Source organism: Lissotriton vulgaris, chromosome 10, assembly GCF_964263255.1.
Source record: "Lissotriton vulgaris chromosome 10, aLisVul1.2, whole genome shotgun sequence".
Classification (NCBI taxonomy): domain Eukaryota; kingdom Metazoa; phylum Chordata; class Amphibia; order Caudata; family Salamandridae; genus Lissotriton; species Lissotriton vulgaris.
In genome coordinates, this window is record NC_141698.1 from 494,649,984 (window position 1) to 494,674,555 (window position 24,572).

A 24,572-nucleotide genomic window follows, 5' to 3' on the forward strand; every position below is an offset into this window, starting at 1 on the left:
TAATTATGTAAACTTTATGGACATTAGGCTTAAATTGAATGAAACTGGACATGGGGTGTCGGGTAAGATTGTGTTAGTGGATTGGCCTTCAATAGCTCATAATGATTTTCACTGATCAGAAGTAGCTCTCACAACAGAAAAGGTTGGATGTCCCTGCTCTATAGACTCCTAAAAGATTTTCGAACAGTAATAAAAGCAGGCAAAAGTTTGATTTGGTGACCGAATACACTGATGCAAGATAAAACAAATAATTTAGAATAACATATTAACAGTCCCCCTATTTCATTTATTTTTATTTATTTTGAAGGTTTTATGTAGCGCGAACAAGACTCTTGCGAGATGTCCATGATGGGAGTAGATATTTCATTTAGCCAGGTTTCTGTTAGGATCATAATATCTGGTTTGTTCGTGATAAGTAGGTCAGCTATATCAGCTACATGTCTAGAGGCGGACCTGCAGTTTAGGAGGATACAGCTTAGCCGTGGCTGGGAGATGATTGTGGTGGCTTTGGCTGTGATGGGGATTCTAGTGAGGTTATTTTCTACTACGCCTCTGGAGTTGAGTCTAGTGGCTCTATGAGCTTTGATCAGAATAGCTGGTATTTGGGATTCTCTAAGCGGGCTAACTGGAAGTCCCGCGCTCTGAGGAGGATGAGGCTGCTCGTAAGAGCGTAGAAGGGCCCCTAGATCTGAGTCAGATAGAAGGTTTGACCCCCTGATAGGGTGGGAAATGGCATTAGGGAGTGGGATTGTGCTCCAACGTGGAGAGCCGTGAGCTTGGGAGTTTGCAGGAAGACGATGGATGCGACTGTATATTTTGGGGAATGGGGACGGATAGTATTCCTGTTTAATGCAAGTGGACTTGGTTTGTTGTAAAATAAGGTTGTGAAGGGTTCGGATGTCCGATTTGACTTGCTGGAGGGTTAATAATATCAAGGCAAGTCTGGTGTCAGGCAAGAAAGTTTCATTATTGGAAGGGTGGACAGAGGGAGTAGACTGTGTAGTGGCTTCTATAGATACTGGAGTGTCCAGAGCAGTGGGTGTATGATCAGGTCTGGAGTCAGGCGAAATAGTTTCATTATTGGACGGGTGGACAGAGGGAGTAGATTGTGTAGGGGTTTCTATAGATACGGAAGTGTCAAGAGCAGTAGGGGTAAGGGTGGGGCTGTGGGGCCAAAGGGAGGAGCTGAAAGTAGAGGAGAGTGGGGAGGGTGAGATATGGGGAGCTGGGTGAGTGGTTTGGTGGGTGTCCCTGCTGGGATCCAATGGGGGATTGGAGGGGGTGTTAAGCTGAGGGGAGGAGCTGGTAGAAAAGTTGGAGGTGAGGAGAGAGGAAGGGGGCGAATGTGCATGGTTAGGAGGGAAGGTGGGATCCAATGGGGAATTGGTGGGGCTGTTAAGCAGGAGGGAGGAGCTGGGAGTAAAGGAGAGGGGGAATGGAGGGTGCGAATGTGCAGGGTGAGGAGGGAAAGTGAGTGGATTGGTGATGTGACTGAGTGAGAGGGCTGTGAGGTGGAGTGAGTTGTTGGGTGGGTTGCCGACGAGGTCTGAAGGTATTGTTGGGGGGGAGGGGGGGGGGGGGTGGGAAGGGGTCTGGGAGTTCTGATTAACTTTGGGATCTGGATGGGAGTTGAAGATATCAACATGCATGGATGGAGAGGAGGGGCGTGTTAGAGTGACTCTCCCTTTAATGAGCGGAAAAATGTGATCAATCAAGTTGAGGTTGTGGTTGTTGGATTGGGTTAGGATGATACCATTATGATGAATATGAACGGTGGCAGCTGCGTTGAAGCATAGGGAGAGGAGGATAGATAAGGCGAAACCGTGCGCTGTTTTCTTCATGTTAGAGACCTTAAAGAGAACGAGAAAGGCTTTTCTCCATTGAGCTCTTCTTTTAGTGTAGAATATTGATGTAACATGAGAATGTTGTGTTTTGTGTTGGGATAACGGTCTGGAGTTGGATTGAGCTGGATGCTTTGTTCTAGGCTTCAGTGGGTCTTTTACCTTGTACTTAAAAAAAAAAAATTAAATATATTTTCACCGTCCTCACATCTCTACATTGGCGACGAGGTCTTTTTAAGTATTGACCCACTGAGTCAGAACGATTTTGAAGATTTTATTTTTTTTCTGCAATTTGGTGACAATTTGTCGAAGGAAGAGTTCGACGAAGTTTGTCCATGGGTGAGAATTCTTTGGCATGGATTTATCTTCAACAAGATTAGTCAAGATTTCGCCTGCGAAATCCACATATATTTTGAAGAAGGTACTGTAATTTGAATTACCTTTGGCTGTTGAGTGCTCGTGGATGCCATGTCCAACGCGTGAGATGTGGACGCATTGAATGAGTTGACGGTGCCGATTAATGTGACGTCAGTTTACGACCTTCAACTTGAGTTTCATCTGGAGTCTACGCTGTCTTTCTTCTGGCACGTTACCAGCACGCCACAACGGCCATTTTGTTTATGCTTGTATCCAGGTTACGACGTTTCAACGTCAATTGGGGCCATTTTAGACAACGCTTCTACAGTTCCGCAACGGCATTTCTCTGATGGCAGTACAGACCTGTTTTGGTCTTTCACTGTTTTTCCTGGTTTAAAAGGATTGAATTCTCGACAGAAGCATCCAGTTGGTATTCATTTATTTATTTTGTACTTTACTGATCCATAGCGCTTTTCAACAGCGATGCGCACACTTGATTTAATTTTCATTCTCAGCGCATCTTTACACTCATATTCATTATTTATTTATTTTACTTTGAAGGAAAAACTTGACTATACACTTTTCTACTACAGTTGCTACAGTGCATTTTGACATTGGTTATTATACTTTATTAAGGCAACATTTTGTGTTTTCTTTTGAAGAAATATGGCAGCTTCACAAATATGTAACCAACCTACAATCTTTTTACAGATTCCTGGCAAACCAAAATTGCCTTGGAAAAAGTGGTTTGATTCATTTGAAAATTCTATTGTAGCCATAGATGGTACAAAGTTTTCACCTGAGAGGCTGAAAGCTATTTTATTTAGTTTTCTTGGTGATGCTGCAATTAACATTTTTAAAACTTTAATTCCTACTGCACTACCTAGTGGTAGTGGTGAAGGGTGGAATGTATATTAAGAAGCTATAGAGAGATTGGAGAAGCAATTTCAGGATGAACCAAATGTGTTAATAGAAAGACATGCTTTCCGTAAAAGAGTATGTTGCGGCTCTAAGAGTTTTAGCTGCGTATTGTAAATATGTATCATCTGTTGATTATTTTATAAGAGATCAATTTATTTTCAATTGTGAGTCTAAAGAAAAATCCAGGAGAGGCTTCTTGCATGTCGTAATCCCACTTTAAGTGAGGTGTTAGATTTGGCTAAGGGAATTGAAAGATCTATAATTTCTTCAAAGTCATTTCTGCAGAAGAGGCAAACAAATCGTTCCTCTTTGCCTGTTTGTGCTGTTCAATCTTTTAATAAGGGGTTTGTCAAACAAAGCAACAAATTAAGTTGTTTTAGATGTGGTGCTAAAACTCATTTGCTAATAGTCCTGATTGTCCAGCTTTAAAAAGGAAATGCATAAAGTGTGGAAAAGTTGGTCACTTGGTTCTGTATATCATGCACCTAAAAAGTCATCAAACTCTAGTATGAATAGTATTAATACTGTTGAACATGATATACAAAACATGCTTCTTACTATTTATGATGATCTTTTTGACCATTCTGTAAACATCAATATTCCTTTCAAGGCTTTAGGCACTGTTTTAGTTGGTGATGTTTTTTTTTAAAACAATGGCTGATTCAGGATCACCTATCACCATTTTATCTGATGTGTTTTTTGAGAAAAATTGGAAAAATGTTGAGCTTAAAAACACAGATGTGAATCCAAAGGTGTTAGGAAACTTTGATATTTCTATGCTAGGCTTCTTTGATGATTCCTTAGAGTTTGAGGGAAGGAACATTTTTACTAAAATCAATGTCGCTATTGATGGCAAGAATATTATGGGGCGGTTTGATTTAGGAAGGTTGGGTATGAATGTATGCCCAGGTTCTGATCGCCCTCTGCAATTAAGGGAGTTTGGTGTTAATAACATTTCTATGGAAAAGTTTAATCTGGAAATTATACTTAAAAAATATAGTGAAGTTTTCAAAAATGAGGTTGGACAAGTCAAGGGCTACTCGCACAAAATCAAACTCAAAAGTAATGCTATGCCAATTCAATATAAGGTATGCATGGTTCCTTTTGGGTATTAGAGAAAAATTGAAAACTCATTTAGACCTTTTGTGCTCTGAGGGTATCATAGAGTCTACAGATAGTTCGGAACGGGTTTCCGCTATCGTTTTAGCTCTTAAGAAAAATCAGGATTTGAGAATATGTGTTGATCTCAGATCTCTAAACAAAAATATTATTGTGGATACTTACCCCTTACCTCATATTCAGGATATGTAATCAGCCATCAATGGTGCAAAGTTTTTTTCAGTAATTGATCTTAAATCTGCATACCATCAGGTACTCCTTGATGAGTACTCTAAAGCTCTCACTATATTTACTACTCCTTTTGGTTTATTTAGATTTTTGAGGATGCCGTTTGGACTGGCTTCAGCGGCCAGTGTTTTCCAAAAATTGATAAAGAATTTGTTTCAAGGAATTAAGTGTGTCCAATCATTTTAGGATGATATTTTGATCTTTGCTAAAAAACGTGAACAACATAATGTTATTCTTGATAAAGTCCTTAGTATTCTTGGTTCCAAGGGAATGACTGTAAGTAAAGAAAAATGAAAGTTTTTGGTGGAGGAGATGGATTATTTAGGACACAAAATTACACCTTCTTGTATTTTTCCAAAAGAAGATTTGGTAAACACTTTGGAGAACATTAGCAAACCCAAAGATAAGGATTCTTTACGTTCTTTTCTAGGATTAAGTGAGAACTATTCTAGATTTGTAAAAGAGTATGCACTGGTTGTTGAACCTCTAAGACAGCTTTTAAAGATAGGTTCTCAATTTTGTTGGACCAGTGTTCATGATGCTGCTTTCATTAATGTTAAGAGCTTGATTGCAAAGGCGCCTGGCCTTAACAAGTTTGATCCCCAAGGTAAATCTTATGTAACGGTGGATGCAAGTGCGATTGGGCTTGGTGCTGTGTTTACTCAGATCATTAATGGTGGAGAAAGAGTTATTTCTTTTTGTTCACAAGGTATTCGAGGAACTGAAAAGCACTACAGTACTATCGAAAAAGAAGCTTTAGCCTGTGTGTAGGCAGTAGAATAACGTAAAAGTTTTTTGTGGGGAACACCTTTTGTTCTAGTCACGGATCACAAGCCTCTTGTTTTTATGATGGATGGAGTAAGAAGTGGGAAAGCATCTTCAAGACTGGTAAGGTTGATTGCTAGGTTGCAAGAGTATAATTTTGAGATACAACACATTGCAGGGGGTAACAATTTTACTGCTGACTGTTTGTCAAGACTTCCCCCAGAAGATGAGTGATAATGAGGTGATTGATCAACATGAATGTGTTGTGGCATTAGTTGATGCGGTGGATTCATGTATTTCAGTGGTTTCGGAAAAAGAATGGCTTGAAGCAATGGAAAATGATACGGTTTTGGATAAAGTCAAACAATTTGTGGTTAAGGGATGACCGCCTATTAGAAATTTGGCAGATAATTTTAAAAGCTTTGCCCAACCTGCTGAAGAATTTAGCATTGAGAATGGTATTTTATTGCGTCAAAATTTGTTTGTGCCACCTAGTGGTGTTAGAAGCAAACTTGTCAAGTTGGCTCATTCTGGACATCCTGGAACTTCAAACACTAAAAAACTTCTTAAAGTTCATTATTGGTGGCCTGGTATGGATGCTGATGTTGAGAGAATGGTAGACAATTGTTCTGTGTGTGTGAAGGCAGATAAGCATTGGAAAGTTTCAACACAACCTTTATTTCTTCAAGAGGGTCCCACTAGTCCTTGGGAAAAAATTTCAATTGATTTTTCTGGACCATATGATTGCTTCGGTAGAGAAAAAAGATTTTCTACTGTTGTGGTTGACAATTTTTCGAAGTGGATTTACTAATTTTTTGTTGAACATCCTGTGACTGATGAGGTCAATGATTTTCTAGATAATTTATTTAGAGTTGAAGGCGCACCTAATACCATTTTATCTGATAATGGGGTGCAATCTGTTTCAAATAAAATGAAAACATTTTTGAACAAATTTGGTGTACACTCAGAAACTGCACCTCTATATTGTCCTCGTGCAAATGGTCAAGTTGAGAGGGCTAATAGATTTATCAAAGAGGGAATTTAAGCAGCATTAGAAAGTAAATTAGATGTTTTTGAATTTTTAAAGGAAAAGGTGTGAAGTTATCATATAACTCCAAATAGTTCTTCTGGAGTTTCTCCTTACTTATTGATGTGAGGAAGGCAAGCTAAAACAACGTGGACACCAGAATTTAACAAAAAAATTGTTGTGGATGACATGAAAACTGTTATTAATAATGCAACAAAAAATATTAATGATTCTCGCATTGCAGGAAAGAAATATCATGATGTAGCTCATAGAACCAAGAACAAATCTATTGAAATTGGTGATTGGGTGCGTATCATTAAACCTACCATGAATCGTAAAGGTTCATCAAAATTTACTATTCCTTTCAAAGTGGAGAGAGTAACTGAGTCAGCTGTTCTACTTAAACAGAAAGGTTGGTGGAGCAAAAGTTCGGTGGTAGTTCTTAACACCTTAGCAGCTATGGAACGTTCAGCTCCAGTGCTGGACGTTCCATTGCGCAGGTGCAGTTCGAACGTTCAATGGCCGACGGCAGCACTACGGAGGTAGTGGTGCCGTCGGCCGCTAAACGGGCGCAGCACTTAAGGTGTTAAACCAGGACAAGAACGTTTTTTTGCTAAAGATGAAGATGGTGTCCTTGTATGGTTTGACCACACTGAAAATCATGGAGACTTTAATATACAGGATTCTGAAAACTTTAATATTCATGATATGCCTCGAAGTGATTCTAATATTTCTGTGTCCAATGAGGTAGAGCTTATGGAATCTGATGATCAAGAGAACTCAAGGTTACAGAAGAGAATTTCAAATTTACCTAAAAAGTTTGAGGATTATATTTTAAATTCCTAAAATTTATTTCTTTTATTTTCAGCTGTTGTCTTTTATTCTGTTAAAAGGATACATGCGGTAATTGGGTCTTTTCTCCATTTCCACAGTAGAATATAGATTTCTTTGATGTCATTTAGAATGGTTTATGCAATATTAGAATGCATTGATGTAACATGAGAATGTTGTGTTTTGTGTTGGGATAATGGTCGGGAGTTGGATTGAGCTGGATGCTTTGTTCTAGGCTTCAGTGGGTCTTTTACCTTGTACTTAAATAAATTAATTTTTTATATATTTCCGCCTTCCTCGCATCTTTACAAATATGATGTCCTTCTTAATGAGCCCATTGTTCATTGAGCAGTAAGAGTCAGAGATAGGGGTTTCCGGGTGAGACTTTAATAAGTTATTTTTGAATCCTTTGGCTGCTTTTTTTGAGAGGTGCAGAGGGTATGTGATGGAGTAGGTGCATTTGCCGGAGCGCTTCATAGTGTAGGCGTCACTGAATAAGGGTGGAAGGTCAGATGTGAAGCAGTCTAGGTATTCTACGCAGGATGTGCTCTTAGAGGGGACCGTTTACCAGGGTAATGAGAGGAGTAGATCTTTATGGGGGAGGGGAGACAGGGAAGTGAGGGAAGCTGCCCTAACAGGGGTAGATGAATCAAGGTTGAGAGAGAAGCTGCCCAAGGTGAGGTGACAGAAAATCTTTTTATGAAAAGGTAAGATGGTCCAAGGTGGCTATATTGATCACTGGCTAGTGAGGATCTAGAGTTGTGGTCCTTTGTCTTTTTCTAGAGTTGCAGTCCTTTTTCTATTTCAGGATAAGAGATCCAGAGCGGTAGTCCTTTTTCTATGATAATTAGTTGCGGCCATTTTGGGTGCTCAGTGGAGGAGGCGATGATGGATGCTGCACTAACGGGGGGCTGACTCAGGTTGAGAGAAAAGCTGCCCAAGGTGGGGTGACAGAATACCTTTTTTATGAAAAGGTAGGACAGTCCAAGATGGCTATATTGATCACCAGCTAGAGAGGATTAAGAATTTTCTATTTCTAGAGTTGTAGTCCTTTTTCTATTTCAGGATAAGAGATTCAGAGTGGTAGTCCTTTTTCTGTGATAATTAGTTGTGGCCATTTTGGGTGCTCAGTGGAGGAGGTAGTGAAGTCTTCTTTCTATTACCAATAGAGCAGTGACTCATGGGAGGTAGTCCTTTTTCCACTTTAAGAGCAGAATATCTAGTGAGGAAAAGGCCGAGATAATACCTATATTACTCCCATGTTATTGAAGCCCATGCCAGAAGAGAAATGTCTTTAGCTCTGATCAAGCCCACCGGAGGTCCACTGTTCTCCTTCCCCACCCTGATCCGATATAAGGTCTTCTTAAGGTGCCATATCTTAGAACTATGCAGGGAAGCAAACTTGCTTTTAGATTGTAGGCCCTCACCCTGATCCCCCTCAGATGCCGAGAGGAGGACCAGAGGCTGTCTCTGAGGGAGAGCGGGAGGAGGGAGGGGAAGCCCTGAAGCGCCCACTCGCAGCAGAGAGCCGGGGCGGGAGGGGGGTCACATCGGTCGCTGGCCCGTTACATTTATGTAGCGCAGGCGAGACTGAGCCTGCTGCGCCAGTCGCGCTCCTTCTTCGAGCCGGTAGAAAAGAGTCTTCAGAGTCTCCACGTAGACCGATCTGGTGTCCGCACTACTCCCGAAGCTTCGACTTTCGAGGGCTCCGTGCGCAGCACCGCCGTGAAGTCCCAGGGCCTTTAGTCTGCAGGCCGCTCCCACGCCGCGAAGTTGAGCAGGAGCTCCTTCGCTCGTTCCAAGGGGGTGTCAGGACACTAGAGCGCTCCAGGGACAGCCTCGGCCAGTCCTCAGCGAGGGGGGAGGCATCCCGCGCTCAGGCGCGCTCCAGTTATAGCTCCGGCAGAAACGTAGGGGCTGGCATTGATGGAGGATCGTCCTCCGCCCGAACGTGCCCCTCAGTTGTTGTTCTGTTGTTCTGTGGGGACCGTCCGTGTCAGCCGCCACCAACGAGGATCCTGGGCACCGTCGTCTCGTCTGAGGTCCACAATCCAGGACTCCTGGCATCAGTCAGCACGTAACAGCTTCGGAAGTAAGATAATGCTCCAGTTACTTTTGGTATGAGTTTCTAAGTTAAGTAAAGTTTGCGAGTGGCGGTGTCAGATGGAGCTAATAACAGGGAAATATGTATGAAGATCCCTCAGCTAGCGGAGCCCTCAGTGTGAGCTCCTCTCCTGTCGGCCATCTTGCAACTCTCTTGGGTATTGTCGCGTCTGAACTCTTGCCTCATCACTACTGCTTGTAGAAGTTTAGTTGTCACGATGCACATCAGTAGAGCCATATGCTGCAAAAATACACTGTATTGGTCAAACATTAATCCAAATCAATTTCAAAATCTCCCTTCCCATCTAACTGGGAGATAGCAAATGCCACTTGCGTTTGAACCATCTTAAAGGAGACATTAACCAGCCATACAATCAAGGAAGGCAGCTTTCTTTGAGGAAAGAATAACTACTGCTAGAAATCCGCAAAAAGAAATCTTCCGGGTCCTGGCGGAGCTCAGGGTGAACAAGGAGCAAAGTCCCGAGTTCACCCAGGAGGACTGTCAGAGGTTCCAGGATTTCTTCGTAAAGAAGATATCTGACATCTTGGATGAAATTGCAGAAACTGCACCCCTCGAATGTCCGCACATACCTGACCTTACTGGCCCGCTTAACATTCCACCTCTAGCTGAGCTATCCCTTATTTCCTAACAGGAATTACTTAAAATCATAGGCCGAGTCAAATCAGGCTCCTTGGTGGACCCTTGCCCGCCTGACATATTTAAGATGGCAATGCCAGGATTAGAGGAAGAGGTTCTGCACCTATTGAACACCTCTCTTCGGACAGGACAGATCCCTTCAGTCTTTAAAGAGGCTCGCCTGATCCCCTTACTGAAGAAGCCTGGAGCAGACACAAAATGTCTGAAAAATTTTCGGCCCATCTCCCAGCTGCCTTTCTTGGCCAAGGTAATTGAGCAGCATGTGTTAGCTCTATTATCGGGCCATCTAGAGAGTAACAACCTGCTGGAGACCAATCAGGCAGGGTTCCGTGCTAATCATAGCACGGAACTAGTTATGTTATCCATTCTGGATGAGCTAAGGATGCGAGCTGATGTAAAGACACCGAGCGCCCTGGTACTACTGGATCTCTCCGCGGCGTTTGACACCGTGTGCCATAAACAGCTTCTGTCGCTGTTAAAATCCTTTGGCGTCGTGGGTACAGCACACGCATGGCTCACTTCATTTCTGCAGGGTAGGACACAACGAGTACAGCTGGGGGATCTACTTTCTACCCCTGCTCCGATCACCTGCGGGGTCCCCCAGGGATCTGCCTTGTCCCCACTACTTTTCAACATCTACCTGCAGCCACTAATTGCTCTCCTGAATAGGATGGACTGCCTAGTGTACAACTATGCCGATGACACCCAGATAATCATCCGGCTGGATGATGGCCCAGGAGCATCCACCAGGCTACAGGACATTTTGAAAACTACAGTCAATTGGATGTCCGAGAACTCCTTAAAAGTTAACCCGGATAAAACGGAAGTATTACCCATTTCCATCTCGGGTAACCCTTGGAGTGATAAATTTTGGCCTAGGGAGCTGGGTGTACCCCCAAAGCCGGCAGTTGCAGTTAAAAGCCTAGGCCTATATGTGGATAATAAACTATCCATGGAAAAACAAGTTACCACCGTAGTAGGCACCAGTATAGGCTTGTTAAGACAACTTAGGAAGATCGCTGCCCTACTCTCATTCTCTACCCTGAGACACGTGGTCTCAGCCACAATTCTGGCTAGGCTGGACTACGGGAACTCCCTTTATTTAGGTTTGCCACAGCGGCTGCTGGACAAACTACAGGGAGTCATGAACGATGCAGCTAGGTTGATATTTAAAAAACCCAGAAATGCCCATGCCTCTCCCCTGATGCAAGAGTTACACTGGCTACCAGTTCGCCAGAGAATTGTCTTCAAAGGGATGTGCATTGCTCACAAGGCCTTGTATGGCAAAGCACCAAAATACCTAAAATCCCGACTATCCCCTTACATACCGGGTAGGACTTTGCGTTCGTCGGACGCCACTCTTCTGTCTCAGCCCCGCTTTAAATTGACCACGGTGGGGGGCCGTGCTTTCTCCAACACGATCCCAGCTTTATGGAACAAATTGGATCCAGAGCTCAGGAAGGAGAGTAATTTACTTTCCTTCAGAAAAAAACTAAAAACCGTACTATTCAAACAAGCATGGAGCAGACCTTAGGTGTACAGCTGGTCTTAAGTGAATACAACATCTATCACGGAAATCTGGTCAGATAGCGCTTAGAGACCCCTGTGGTTATAACGCGCCATACAAATTAAATAAATAAATAAATAAATAAATAAATGCTGGAGGACACACTTACCTTGCCACTCAGACATCAAAAGTCTCTTTAAGAACTGGTAATAAAGATTGCATATGAATGATCATAAAATAGACATACAGATTTTGTACAAGCTGTGGTCTAAAGAGGAATTGAATTTAGAAGTATCTACAGGACAATGCCTTCAAAAGTCACAAGCAGTTGTTCAAGTAAAATGTCCTGCATTATTCGACACATGCATTGAGAAAGCGACGAGTTTCGTCCTTGATCTGGTGAAAGGAGTACAGCCTGTTAGGAACTAAAACTCTATATACCCAGTAATAACAGGAAATATAGGCAAGTAAACCTCCACGAAACAGTGATGGTTAGGGGTGACTATTTAATGGTTTTAAAATACCATATATGACAAAACAATAATTAAAATTAAGTAACATTTTTCATATTCTTTCTTAGCAATGTCAAACAAAGAATTATGCAAAGCATTCTTTGAAGTACTGTGAGTCTTGTGTGAATACAGGAAGTACAATCTCATTTGGATGAATATCGATAGATCTTAGAGACATGAAATCACATGAAATCACTTGTTTACCATGTCGTTTTAACTTCATAAAAGGTTCTAGATTCTAGAGTTTGAACTTTAGTAACCTGTAATATATCCCAGAAAAGAAAGAAGGACATCTACCAACACTGTGGGTCTTATTTACATGATCCTTAGGTGCAAATTACATTTTAAAATGGAGTTTGAACACTTACTAGAATGAGCCATAAAGCCTATCAAGATGTGAAGTCCCTAGAAATCCTACTCGCTGCAAGGATATCCGTATTCACCAATATGAGTAGGACATTCAGCTTTACTTGAAGATCTCTTCTGGTCATTACATTCTGAAGTATGGCTGTCCAATGACTACTTCAAGCAGAAACCTGCCAAGCCAAAGTTTTTTTAATCCCAAGTGTCAACAAAGAAGAACATGGACAAGAGTGCACCTCTAAGATAAACCTGGATTGCTTCACTCACTGAATCACCCACAATGTCAAGTTATTGGCAAAATAAACTTAAAGATACTAATGTTCTTAAAACTAGAAGACAACTTAAAAATCGTCCTCAGAGTTAAGGCAGGGTAAAAGCAGTGGGCTGTGAAGTCATGTAGGTGGGCAGTGACGAACACCAAGCCAAGCTTAGTTTCCATAGAAAGCCTCGATGCTGTAACACCTACCTCCCTTTTCTTACAACCCAGCCATTCTACTTAAGCAGATTTTTGTTTCTTATGTTGGAAGAGCTATGCTGAAGAGCTACTAGTGCAATTCCCAATGACAGGGTACAGGCAATGATAAAGTTGCATACCATTCATACATAGATTCAAACCTGGAATCCATGTTTGGTCTTTGACAACGTGCTTCAATGTCTGCCCAACACTTCTTACATTCTAAACTGTGCACAAAACGTTATTTTCATTACTTTTCCCCCCAAATATTAATGGTGTTTGTCTTAACCCACCTCCTTTGAGGCCATTTTAGTTTCACAGGCCTTGTTCATACAATACTTCTGATTGCACTTCTCTCTTTAAACGCATGACAATTCTGCTGAGCTAGTCTTGAACTAAATAAAATAAATAAGACTAAAAGTAGAAATGTTGGGTTACAAAAACTGTTCTTTTGCCCACACAAATTCATTTTGTTTACCCATGTCTGGCAGAAATGTAATCTCAGTCACAAAGTTGCTAAGCTTTAAACACAAAAGCCAACATTCACGTTCAATGAAGGTGGAGATTTGAGTTTTCTGTGGTATCCAGAGTGAAGTTATCCATAATAGGCCTACCTATAAACACACAATTTCTGAAGCTAACCCAACAAAGATGTGTCAAGTAGGTTGTTTCGAGAAGATGTGAACTTCCTTCTCAATGGAAAAGTAAAAAATGTAAATTGATATTTGTATAGCGCACTACTCACCCGCAAGGGTCTCAAGGCGCTTGTACGAATACCGCTGTGGAACCCATCCTGGCTTTCCCTGTGAGGCGTCCACTCCTGGCACCGCCAAGGTGAAGGCCAGGCATCCTTAGCGTTGTGGGGGCCGTTGTGGAGATTAAGCAAGCTATTGCCCAGAGTTGCAGAGTGGGACTCCATGATTGGAATAGGCACCGAGGCGAGAATTGTCAAGTCAATGGAATTTTGAGCCCAAGACTCGCCGAGGCGGGGAATTGAACCCTGGTCCATTGCAGAGCAAAAGGTCAATTTCCCTACTTCGGAAACCATTAAAATGTGTAGTTTACAGTAATTTCAGGAATATTCATGATTGCTGTGCCTCTAGAACTGAAAACAAATCCACCCATGAAACTCTAGAGAAACCAAGATTACTGTTAGAACTAGGGGAAGTACTATTTGAGACTCTTATTTGATGACCTAGTTTTACTACTTCACTTTTCATTGATTCAGACTATAACTGAGACCAGCTAAGGGAACCATAACCTCCACAGAATTCTCTCATTCCACTAACCACCTTAAAAAGGTGCACCTCTCATCAGCAAAACAGTCTTCTAGCTGTGTTTTCTGTAGTTAGCCTTTGCCTAGTTTAAAACAGAAAAAGAAAGTGGTATCAGAACTTTGTTCCCCATGTAGGCTGAGCTGCTATGCCAAAAGGATTTTCCCGCAACAAGAGGTCAAAAAGAAGAAATTACTCCACTTTCGTAACATAATTTCTGGTGGATACTCTATGTAACTGCAGATTCCTCAACATAGGATACCCCTCCCAGGAGACAGACTAAGGATCAGATGTACGACCCATTTTTGCATGCGCAAACGGGTTTGCGACCTGTTTCCGCATGCCAAAAATACCAATGGGCCATCTACAAACCCTATTTAGCGAGTCGGAATTTATTTGTGACTCGCCAAATAGGATTTGTGACTCGATATTAGGAAGAGGCGTTCTAAGGGCATCCCTTCCTAATAGCGACATGCTACCCTATGTAAGTATGATTTGCGACAGTAATTTACCAACCTCTTCAAGAGGATGGTAAAGCACTTGCAAATGGGAAGAGATCCCCAGGGGACCCCTTCCCCTTTGTGAATGCAGGAGAAATCTTTTTTAGGGACCGGCAGTGATCCCTGGGACCACTACCTGCCCTTAAAAAATTAAACAAAAAAGTTAAATTTTTCTTTTTTTAAATGCATCTCTGACACTGTTGTACATTGGGCATTAGTAACTCGCAAATTGTGACTCGTAATTTTTTGCAATTTGTGAGTTGCTAATGCCAATGGTCGTACATCTGGCCCTAGATTCACAAAATGTTATCCGTAACAGTGCTCTTATGAGCTGCTTGGTGGCATTGTGTGTTTCTGCTCTGATTTCAAACTGCCCTGTAAAATACTTAGCGGAGTCACATATAAGCTTTACCTATGGGCACTGACGTCAATTCTAGCTTTTTTCTCTTTCAGTGCCCTCATACTTGGAGAGTGAACAATTGTGAGTACCAGCGTGATGAATACTAATTTGGGACCCTTTCAGGGTTTCTTAACAGAATGACAGTCAGAAATCTGCAGAGTATCCATCAAAAAGAGCGGTACTAGACGGAGGTAACTTGCTCTTCTGATGGACACTTCGAACTGCAGATTCCTCACCTTAGAAGAGATACCAAAGCAGAACCTGCCCAAGTGATGGGTATGTGGAGTGGACCCAGCCCAAAAAATCTTGCAGGACAGAATGGGTGAATTGTCCTTCATGATGGACCTGGCTGTCAAGACAGTAGTTATTTATGAACAAATGCACTGCCTCCCACTTAACATCCTGCAGATGTTAAGGATAGGCAGCCTCTGTGCCAATGTAGCCCTGGTACAAAGGGTTCTCAGATCTTCCCGAGGCTGCTTCTGGGCCAGTGCATAGAAGATCCATCTTGGCACACACACTTCTAAACAGCCTTCTCTTTATTCACTCTAAAGAACTCCACAAAAAGTTGATGATCTACGCAGTGGTGCTTGGTACAATCAATGGAAAAGCTTAAATCTATGGTGGGGCCAACCGATGGAGCTTTCAACATTTCAAGGGGTGAGAGAAGTATAGAAAGCTGGTAGAGCGATGAAGTGGCCATTGAGGAAGGTGATCGCACTTTTGTCAAGAAAGCCACCTAAGTCCTCAGCATCAACTTGTCAGGAGAAAAAGGTGGTGTAGGGAAGCTGTACTGAAAGTGACTTATGTTCACTCATTTGACGAGCTGTGATAATTACAATGAGGAGGCCAATCATTAAAGTCAGGAGACGCAGTGAGCAGCAATGCATAGCCTTGAAGGACGTACATATGAGAAACTTCAAGGCCAAGTTACAGTCTCAATGGTGGAGGAAGCTGGCCATTTATTTAGTATACCAAAAAGAGGTATGCTGTTTAAAGAGTCCATGTATCCCTTACGAGTGGACAGGAGCTTGCTCTAGCAATCCCAAGGTGCTCTGTCTAGGGTAGTGTAGTCGAGCCGCCTTAGGCTTTTCAGAGAGGACTGTTAGACACCTGTTGCACAGACAGTCAATAAATGATACACACTCAAAGGATATCCTGGCCAATTTGGAAAAATAATGGGTATCTTTATATTTATTTGGACTCAAGAACTTCGTTACCAGGTAAGTATTTTTTCGTGAAAGACTTTTTACAGTTTTAGCACAGTTAACCAACAGGGAGTTTTTATGCGTAATGCTTTGCTATGGGAGAAAGAACATTCAATGCATACATATACTTAAGAAGTATTTTCATGGGATACCTTTCAGTCATGAGGTGGTAGACATACAAGGACTAAAGTTCTACCTGTAGATTGGTTGTATCTGCCCTGGTGAATCCAGGGTCAGAGGTGCTGGACGGGTTGGTAGCCCTGCACGCTAAGCAGTCGAAAGGAAGTAAGGAAATAGGCTCCAAGGGGGGACAAGTCTGGGAGGTCCCAACGGGGGGCTCAGATTGTGAGGGTCCTCGGAGCATGGGGGAGCAGTCTGTTTCGTCAGGCCCAGATCGGGCGGCTCGGTGCAGAGTGTTTGTGGTTGGCTGGCTCATGTGTCAAGGTGCTCACTAGTGCCGGTCAGGGCAAGCAAAGGGGTCAAAAACAGGACAGCTGGGCCACTCTCGGTGCTGGCCTCTGCAGTGCTGATGTCCCTAGGTGGTTGGTCGTCAGTAATGTCGGAGTCTGGACTGGACCTTAAAAAATCTCATTACAACAGGTGCTTTAAAAAAAGGATAGTTGGTCCAGTAACCTTACAAAGACCAAAAGAGCAGACAAGCAACATTTAATAGCACCCACTACAAGGCCTTGCTGGTTCACAGCCAGAACAAATGAAAGGACGTTTAAAAACTTTTCATGTAAGGCGTTAGTCTTGCAAAGACCATACCAGGCCACAAATGTGTCCCAGCACCAGACAAATGGATTTCAAAGAAGGACACTAAAAGGCAAAGATGCATCCACCCCTTCAAGCAGCAGATAAATGCAGTAAGTTCCCAACGCCCAATCTCTAACTATGTAGGGAAAGAGTGTCCAGATTGAGTCAAAGGACCCTCCCTGCTGCTGAGAAAGAAGCTTCTTACCAAAATGGAAGGTTGATCAGAAGACAGATGGCCATGCCCAGAAGGTTCAGGAACTATTCTCTCCTGGTCCAATGTGGAGCCACTAAGACAACTTGGGCCCAGTTGTTCCTGATTTTTTTTTTTAGAACTCGGGACAAGAGCAGGAAGGCATACCGGACTCCTGTGTTCCTATCCAGCTGGAACTGATCTTTTAACAAGTTTGCTAGTATGCGCAAATTATGTGCAAAGATTCTGACACTGCAATTTTGAGGGAGGCGAAAAGATCTAGCCAGGATTCTCCCCACAGCTGGAAGACACCCAGCGTCACTTCAAGATGTAGATGCCACTCGTGATTTAGCAGAGACCACCACCTCAGTCCGTCCGCTGTGCATTCTCGGACCTAGGTCGGCAGTTTACCATCAAGAACATCGCCTGCCACTCCAGCTACCACCAGAGGTGCAGGACCCCTGACACAGGACTCAGGACTACCAACCCCCAATCCTTCCTGCTAGTTGCAGTACCACATGAGTGGTGGTGTTGTCTGCGATAACCTGCACCAGACTACACTTGACTGTCATCAGGAAGGCCTTCCGAACCAGAGAAAGGGCCCACAACTCCTGCAAAATGATGTAGAGCTGGTCCTCCGCCAGAGGCCAAAGCCCCCTGAGCTACACCTCCCCAGCCCAGCAAAGATGCGTTTGTGTCCCATTTTGGTGGAAAGGGAAAGGGGCATGCCCTCTAGTAGAACTGTGTTCAATCAACCACCTTGCATTTCTCAGGCCTTCTGCTCCAATATCTTGATTGTCAGATTTCCTTGATGCTGGGCCCAATGAAACTCCAAATTCCACAGCAGAGCCCACAAGTGCCACCTGGCATAGCTGGTGAGATGCAGGAGGCTACGAGGCTAAGAAGCCTCAGAATTTCTCTCTTCAGATCATAGCCCAAATATCCTGAACTCACAGGGAAAGTAATTAACCCATCTTGGCCAGGATTGCGCTAATGAATAGAAGCCTCTGCGAAGGAGTCAGGTGGGACTTTGGCTCACTGAACCCCAATGGTGTCAAGAGGTCCACCATCATCCAGAGGTGGGCCACAACCAACTGTGGCAAGCCCTTCTTCAAAAGCCAGTAAAAGTACAGGAATACTGGAATCCTCCACCTTCAAAGAGTGGCAGTGGCAACTGACATCACTTTTGTGAACATCCAAGGGGCGATGGTGAGGCCAAAAAGCAGCAGAGCAAACAAAATGCTCTTGGCCTACTTTTAACTGCAGATACAGTCTGTGGAACTGCAGGATGTGTAGATAAAAAACGCATCCCATAGGTCTTAGGACACCACCTAGTTGCCCCGGTTAAGACCAGATGGATTCAGAACCAGCATAAGCATTTCAAATTTGATATTCCACAGACAGGCAATTAGAGGCCAAAGGTCCACAGATGAATGAGAACCATGTCCCCCTCCGGAACAAGGAAATGGCAAGATTAACAACCACCTTCTCCTTCAGAGCCTAGAACTCTTTCAATAGCACACTTAAAGATCAACAACCACATGTCCTCAAAAAGAATGAACAGGTGCTCATCTGAAATTCCTCTGGTGTGGGAAGAATAGAGGACTGGGCAAAAAGGAAAGGCAGGGCATAGCCATTCTGAACGATCGGTAAGACCCATCTGTCGAATGTGAGGGATTGCAGCTTGGGAGAAAATGCCAAATCTCACCTTCCACCGAGTGGGCATGTGCCACCAACTGCAGACTAAAGTGGCTTGGTGACTGTTGTAGCAGGGGTAGAAGAACTGAAAAACTGATGCCCCGCAAGTTGCCTTTCAGACCCACGTTCACTGACTCGAAAGGGCTGGAGTGGCTGCTATCCTAGTTGTTAAGGCTGTCTCTATTGCCTATATGCCAGCCACCTGGATTAGTGAATTGATGTGGAAACTGCTTTGTAGCCATGAACAGTCCCAAAACATCCCTGTAAAGAAATTCAATGGAGTCTGCATTCTCATCAAAAAGGAGTGACTCGTCAAAGGGCAAATCATGATGGAGGTCTGTACATCACCAGAGAATCCTGTGGAAAGCATCAGGTATGTCAACGAAGTGCAACTGTAGTACCAACTGCCCTCGGCATGCAATTGTAGTTTCCAGTCCAACATGGACCACATTTTTGGCCACATTCTGTCTACGTTTCTATCATGAATCACCTGGACCAGAGAAGCCTTCTGCCACTGCCTGCAGTAGCTTACTGGTAATGTCCCACAGGGCATAGGTTCAACAACCCAGCAAACAAACCACAATTATAAATCGCAACGATAGACAGGCAGGATAAAACACAAGCTTGACAAAAGCCTCGATCCAAACATATTCCCTAATCAGAAGAGTGGTAGTTAGGATTTACCTTACTGGTCAAGCCTATACAATTAGGCCCTCTTGGGTGGAGTGTTTAGTGAGAAAATAAGGGTCACCAGGGACCGGTCTGTGAGGTCTGGCCACCTGATTATCGCAGCAAAACCAAAGGGGGATCATGGACGGAGTGTTGAGCACTCACCCCCAGTCAACTGATCTGGTTTTAATCCATCATCATTCTTTAGCTCACTCCGCCACCTCAGGTCAGACATGGCCATATGCAAATCAGTCTGACCCTGTGCCTCATGGGAACAGTCCAGCCCAAACTGTCAAGCCATGTCTTCCCTGGACCGTAAACAAGCATCCTGGGACCGGTTTCTGGCTAATTAGCTGTCATCAGCCAGGCTAGCTTGAATCCAGTGGCAAAGTGAGCAAGGGACCCACATCTGTACTGGGGTGAATGTATGACATTGTTCTGCATTCTGTCCATCAATAGTTCTTTTTGCATTTGTCACCCTGGGTGGGACCGGTATGCTCAGACGTGAATCCTGTGCTTTCTATGCCACTGGAATCAATCTATCCTGGTTGAAGAGGGGTGAAACCCCGAAACCGGTCCTAGGATGCTTGTTTTCAGTCCAGGGAGGACCTGGCCTGGCAGTTCGGGCTGGACTGTTCCCATTGGGCGCAGGGTCAAGACTGATTTGCATATGGCTGGGTCCAAACTGGAATGGCATGGTGAGCAAAAAAAACCAATGGATTTAGGCCCAGATCTATGTACTGGGGTGAATGTATGACATTGTTCTGCATTCAGACCATCAATAGTTCTTTTTGCATTTGTCACCCCAGGTTGGACGGGTATGCTCAGACCTGAGTCCCATGCTCTCCATGCCATTGGAATCAAGCTATCCTGGCTGAAGAGGGGTGAAATCCCGAATCTGGTCATAGGATGCTTGTTTCCAGTCCAGGGAGGAAAAGGCCTGGTAGACCTGGACTGGCAGTTCGGGCTGGACTGTTCCCATTGGGCGCTGGGTCAAGACTGATTTGCATATGGCTGGGTCCAAACTGGAATGGCATGGTGAGCAAAAAAAAAACCGATGGATTCTGTCCATCAATAATTCTTTTTGCATTTGTCACCTGATAATCACAGAAGGCAAGACCAAGGCAACGGGTAAGTGGCCATCAAACTATAAGTGAGGAGATTGTTAGACCTGGCCCAGGGTGTAAAATCTGATTTAGAACACCGATTTGGTTTCAACTGAGAGTAGCTGTAATGCTAGCGCTTCAACTGCCCTTCAGGCCACCACCACAAATGAGGAATTCCCTTGTGTTGGCGACTCATGTGGAGAATTAAGCTCAGTTTCAGGTGAGGTGTCAAGCCAACTTGACATTCTGTAAATTCATGTATAAGGCATCATAGGTATAGAGAGAGGGGAGCAACCACCCCATAACCATCATCATCGTCAACATTCTGTGGTGCTCCGTGTTCCGACACAAGATCATCGTCAGAACTAAAACAATTATTAAGACTCTGATGGTAGGTAGGACTAGGCAGAGCCAAAGGGTTGGATTCCGGTTGCAAGACGACTGGTTACGCTGTTGTGATTTCATAATGCAACATCGATCAGGCTCAAGCGAAAGTTGGCTAGGAGTCTGACATGGACGTTGGCACAGGATCGGTCCTCTTCCAGTGCCGATGGAGTCTGTAGTGGTGTCATTGTAGCAGTGACGGCGTAGACCTCAGGCCTGAGTAGAAGTTAGTACTGTGTTGGTATAGGCCCTGTAAGGGACCCAAAGTCTAAATGGAGGGCCCTGCAGTTCCATAGGCCACAAAATCCATCAGAGGGAGTTCGAATTGCCTCAAAATATTTGCAGGATGACCTCCATGAAGGCCTTCATCTGCAGAAGAATCAACAATAAAATGTGGGGGCACGGCGGGACCAGCTGAGGAATAAGTTCCATGGCAGATGACCTTTAAGCAGTGCAACTAAAATTATGAGGCTCTTGCACCTTCTCTTTGGAGCAAGAGAGGCAGAATGGGTTCAAGTAACACTAAGCTTTTTTATGTTAGGGCTCGGACTTCAACTTACTAGAGCACTTTGGGTGGTCACGGAAATGGCCTTAGGACTGGAACTGAGTCCTCACCTTGGAGCGAGATCTATGCTTAGACAGCAATTACTTCTTTTGTTCTCGCAACATACAGCTTCGCCTCTAGGTCTTTGATCGCCTTAGGTTTTATAAGGGCGCACTTATTGAAAGATTTGGAGCTGTGGCCCCAGCCCAGACATCCAATGCTCCATAACTGACATCTACTTCCTGCAGTTTGAGAGGGAATAGTTCCCTACAACACTGATTAAATATTTTTCAGAAGTCATTTGAAAAGCTGATAATGTGAAAGTGGAGCTCCAGATCTGCATCAGAAGGTGAGGAAAGAAAGGAACCAAGATCAATGCACAGGAGCGCACTTATATGCAGCTCTGCTCACCACTTTTAGGGAAGTGTATAGTCCAGAAGGAGCCACAGCACTGCCTAGCAACACGATGGCGCAATGCTATAGAGAAGGTTTTACGGAACCAGTCTGGAGCCTGAGGAGTACTCGAAGGTAAGGAATATGCAATAAGAAGTATCTATTCAAAAAGCTACATCAGGAAGGAGAGACCGCTAAAAGTGCAACTCCCCACCTTCTAACAGGCTGTTCGCAGCCCCCCTTCCTTCCAAACCACTTTTGCATAATCACTTAAGAAAAAGTAAGTTTATGATCAGAATTTATAAACAAGCTCTTACTCGAAGTACATCAATCATAAATACTGCAGTCAACTATCATAAAAAGTTATTACAGTTTGCTTTCAAATCACAGGTTTGATTGCATCATTCCTTCCACACCCAATATGCAAGCCAATTGAGATAAATAGGCTGCACACTTCAAAAGGGAAAAAGTGTGTTTTATTAGCTGCACACACTACCTCTCTTGGTACAAATCTAGTCCGCTTCTTCACTAATTTATATGAGTTACAGATAGAAAGCCCACTACAGGCACAAACATCAGGATCTCTGGCCGGTATCTGTTCTGCAATTCCTACGATTACTCAGAATGCCTTACTGCCTATTAGAGTGGTACCACCGGCATAGAAGGAACATTAAGAAACATTTTTTTTTTCAAAAAAAGGAAATTTGGATCCTATTGATGTGGCAAATTATTGGCAAATTTCATTGGCTTTATGGTTGGGAGGACGCCTAGAAGATGATAATCTTCTGGATTAAAGTCAAATGTGATTTAGAGCAGCACTAGGAACAGAAGTGGCTCCTGTGCCTGTATTAACGACACCAGCCCACCACAAGAGGTCTCCGTAGTTTCTATCACGTGCAGCTGCTAATTGGGTATGGGGAGTCTAGTTGCGTTGATGCCCCTTGGGTATCAACATGGCTGTAGCAGGACCTCCCCCGGGCTCTGTGAGAAGTGTTCAGGGGGTGAGGGGTGGGGGTACTTCTCCTGCTCTTTTCTATCAGACGGATTCAGTGATGTGTGTTAGGGTTTGATAGAAAGAGGGAAACTTGAAGTTGGATGTGTGGGGAAAGGGGGGTTGGGTTGTTATGCTGTTCCTTAATACCTAGATGTATGGGTGCTCACTCATTGCCTGCTCTAGTACAGGGCCGACTGGTTTCCTTCATTGTCTATTGATATGTAACAATGTACTCTGTAATGTGTTCTACACATGCTACATGCACCAACCTCTACACCAATAAAAAGTAATTAAAAAAACACAGTTACACTATCTGCCACACAATCTGTGGATAAATAGCAATTTTCTGAAACTAAATGGAGCTAAGAGGGAAATAGTTTTACTTGGTAGAAATAATCCTTTGTCTCCATCTCCCTGGCCTACTAATTTGAGGCTTCCACCTTTAATCATAAAATCAGGAATAATAGCTACTTAGGCCTGTCTGCTAATTTCCTGCACAAACTCCAAATCACTCGAAATTTAGCATAAAGGCTGGTGAACAACACTCGTAAACAGGATTGAGTATCAGAAGTGCAACATACTCTTCACTAGATGTAGCATAACAAACGTGTAATATTTTAAGTCATGTGCTCTTAGATGCAGCAAGCTTATGCTGTTATAGTTTTTTTGGATCACTAGGTTAATATCCAGAATTAGGGCATTCTCAGTGGCTGCTCCTTCTGGCTGAAATACTCTTCTAGTTACACTCTGACTTTTAAAGGATTTTCAGACATGCCGTGCGGCTCTGCAAACTCATTGATTTAATTAGGTGGTGTTAGATTTCCAGTTTGCTTTCTATCAAACCTAGTTCCATAAACCCTCTGGGCATACAATGCCCTTTATAAATATGATTATTCATTCTTATTGTGCTCATACTGGATGCCCCTGAATAAGATTGTTTAACATAAAGAGGTAAAAAGGTAGATCCATTCTCGAGCATAGTTTCACAGGTCAGAGTTACTGCCACATTTTGGACACTATACGTTTTAACGGGTGTTAAAGAAAGGAGTTAATTAACGGAAGACTTTACAAGAACACTGCAATAGTAATCAGACAGAAAGACTTTCTAGAGTCATCTGAAGTGAAATAATCCATAAGTAATAAAAGAATTATCCAGAGGTAGTAGTGGAGATACCAACCACATTGGTTCCCAAAGATTCTCTAGTAGCAGGTATTACTCATGCTTGCATCAAATATAAACTGATTACCAAAATGCAATTTAACCACAGAAACCAGAATTATGTTTTTCTCTAAATGTATTCATGCAAGATAACTCCAAGTACTTTTACAGACGCACACAAAGACACAAGCAGCCCAAATGTGAACCTGCACTTTCTGTTCTGGGTTGTTGAACAGCGCTGGCAGCACCCTCCAGCTGAATTTCTGAGCCATCTGAAAATCAGATTTCAAATCACGTTACACAAAAAATATCTGAAATAATCAATCAATGTTCTGAACTTGACAGTGGATGACAGTAGGCTGTCGTGCAAAGGGCAGCAGTTTTATTATAATAAAACAAAAAAACCACAAAAGGAACACAGGCAACGAGAAGTACAGCTTTGCAAACTAAGAGATTCTACTCTATTTTGAAGAGGGTGACAACACATTTTAAAGCAGCACTACAGACCTCTGCACATAGATCGATTCACACCTCTAATGTAGCAAATTTGCCAGGAAAAATAACTTGGGAAGCCACATTTGACACACAAAATAAAAAATGTATGCAAAGGA

The 24,572-nt window shown here is 43.2% G+C and overlaps 1 protein-coding gene across 2 annotated transcripts in view; it reads right to left on the reverse strand.

The window, feature by feature from the left end:
- BFAR (bifunctional apoptosis regulator) overlaps positions 1-24,572 on the reverse strand; it is a 357,188-nt gene that overhangs the window by 105,035 nt on the left and 227,581 nt on the right. The window contains exon 8 of one of the 2 annotated variants that reach the window (XM_086941351.1): positions 24,168-24,233. The exons of the other annotated variant lie outside the window; for it this stretch is intronic. Within the exon in view, the coding sequence (XP_086797477.1) occupies positions 24,168-24,233 (66 nt within the window). The remainder of the gene's footprint in view (positions 1-24,167; positions 24,234-24,572) is intronic. 2 annotated transcript variants of the gene reach the window in all.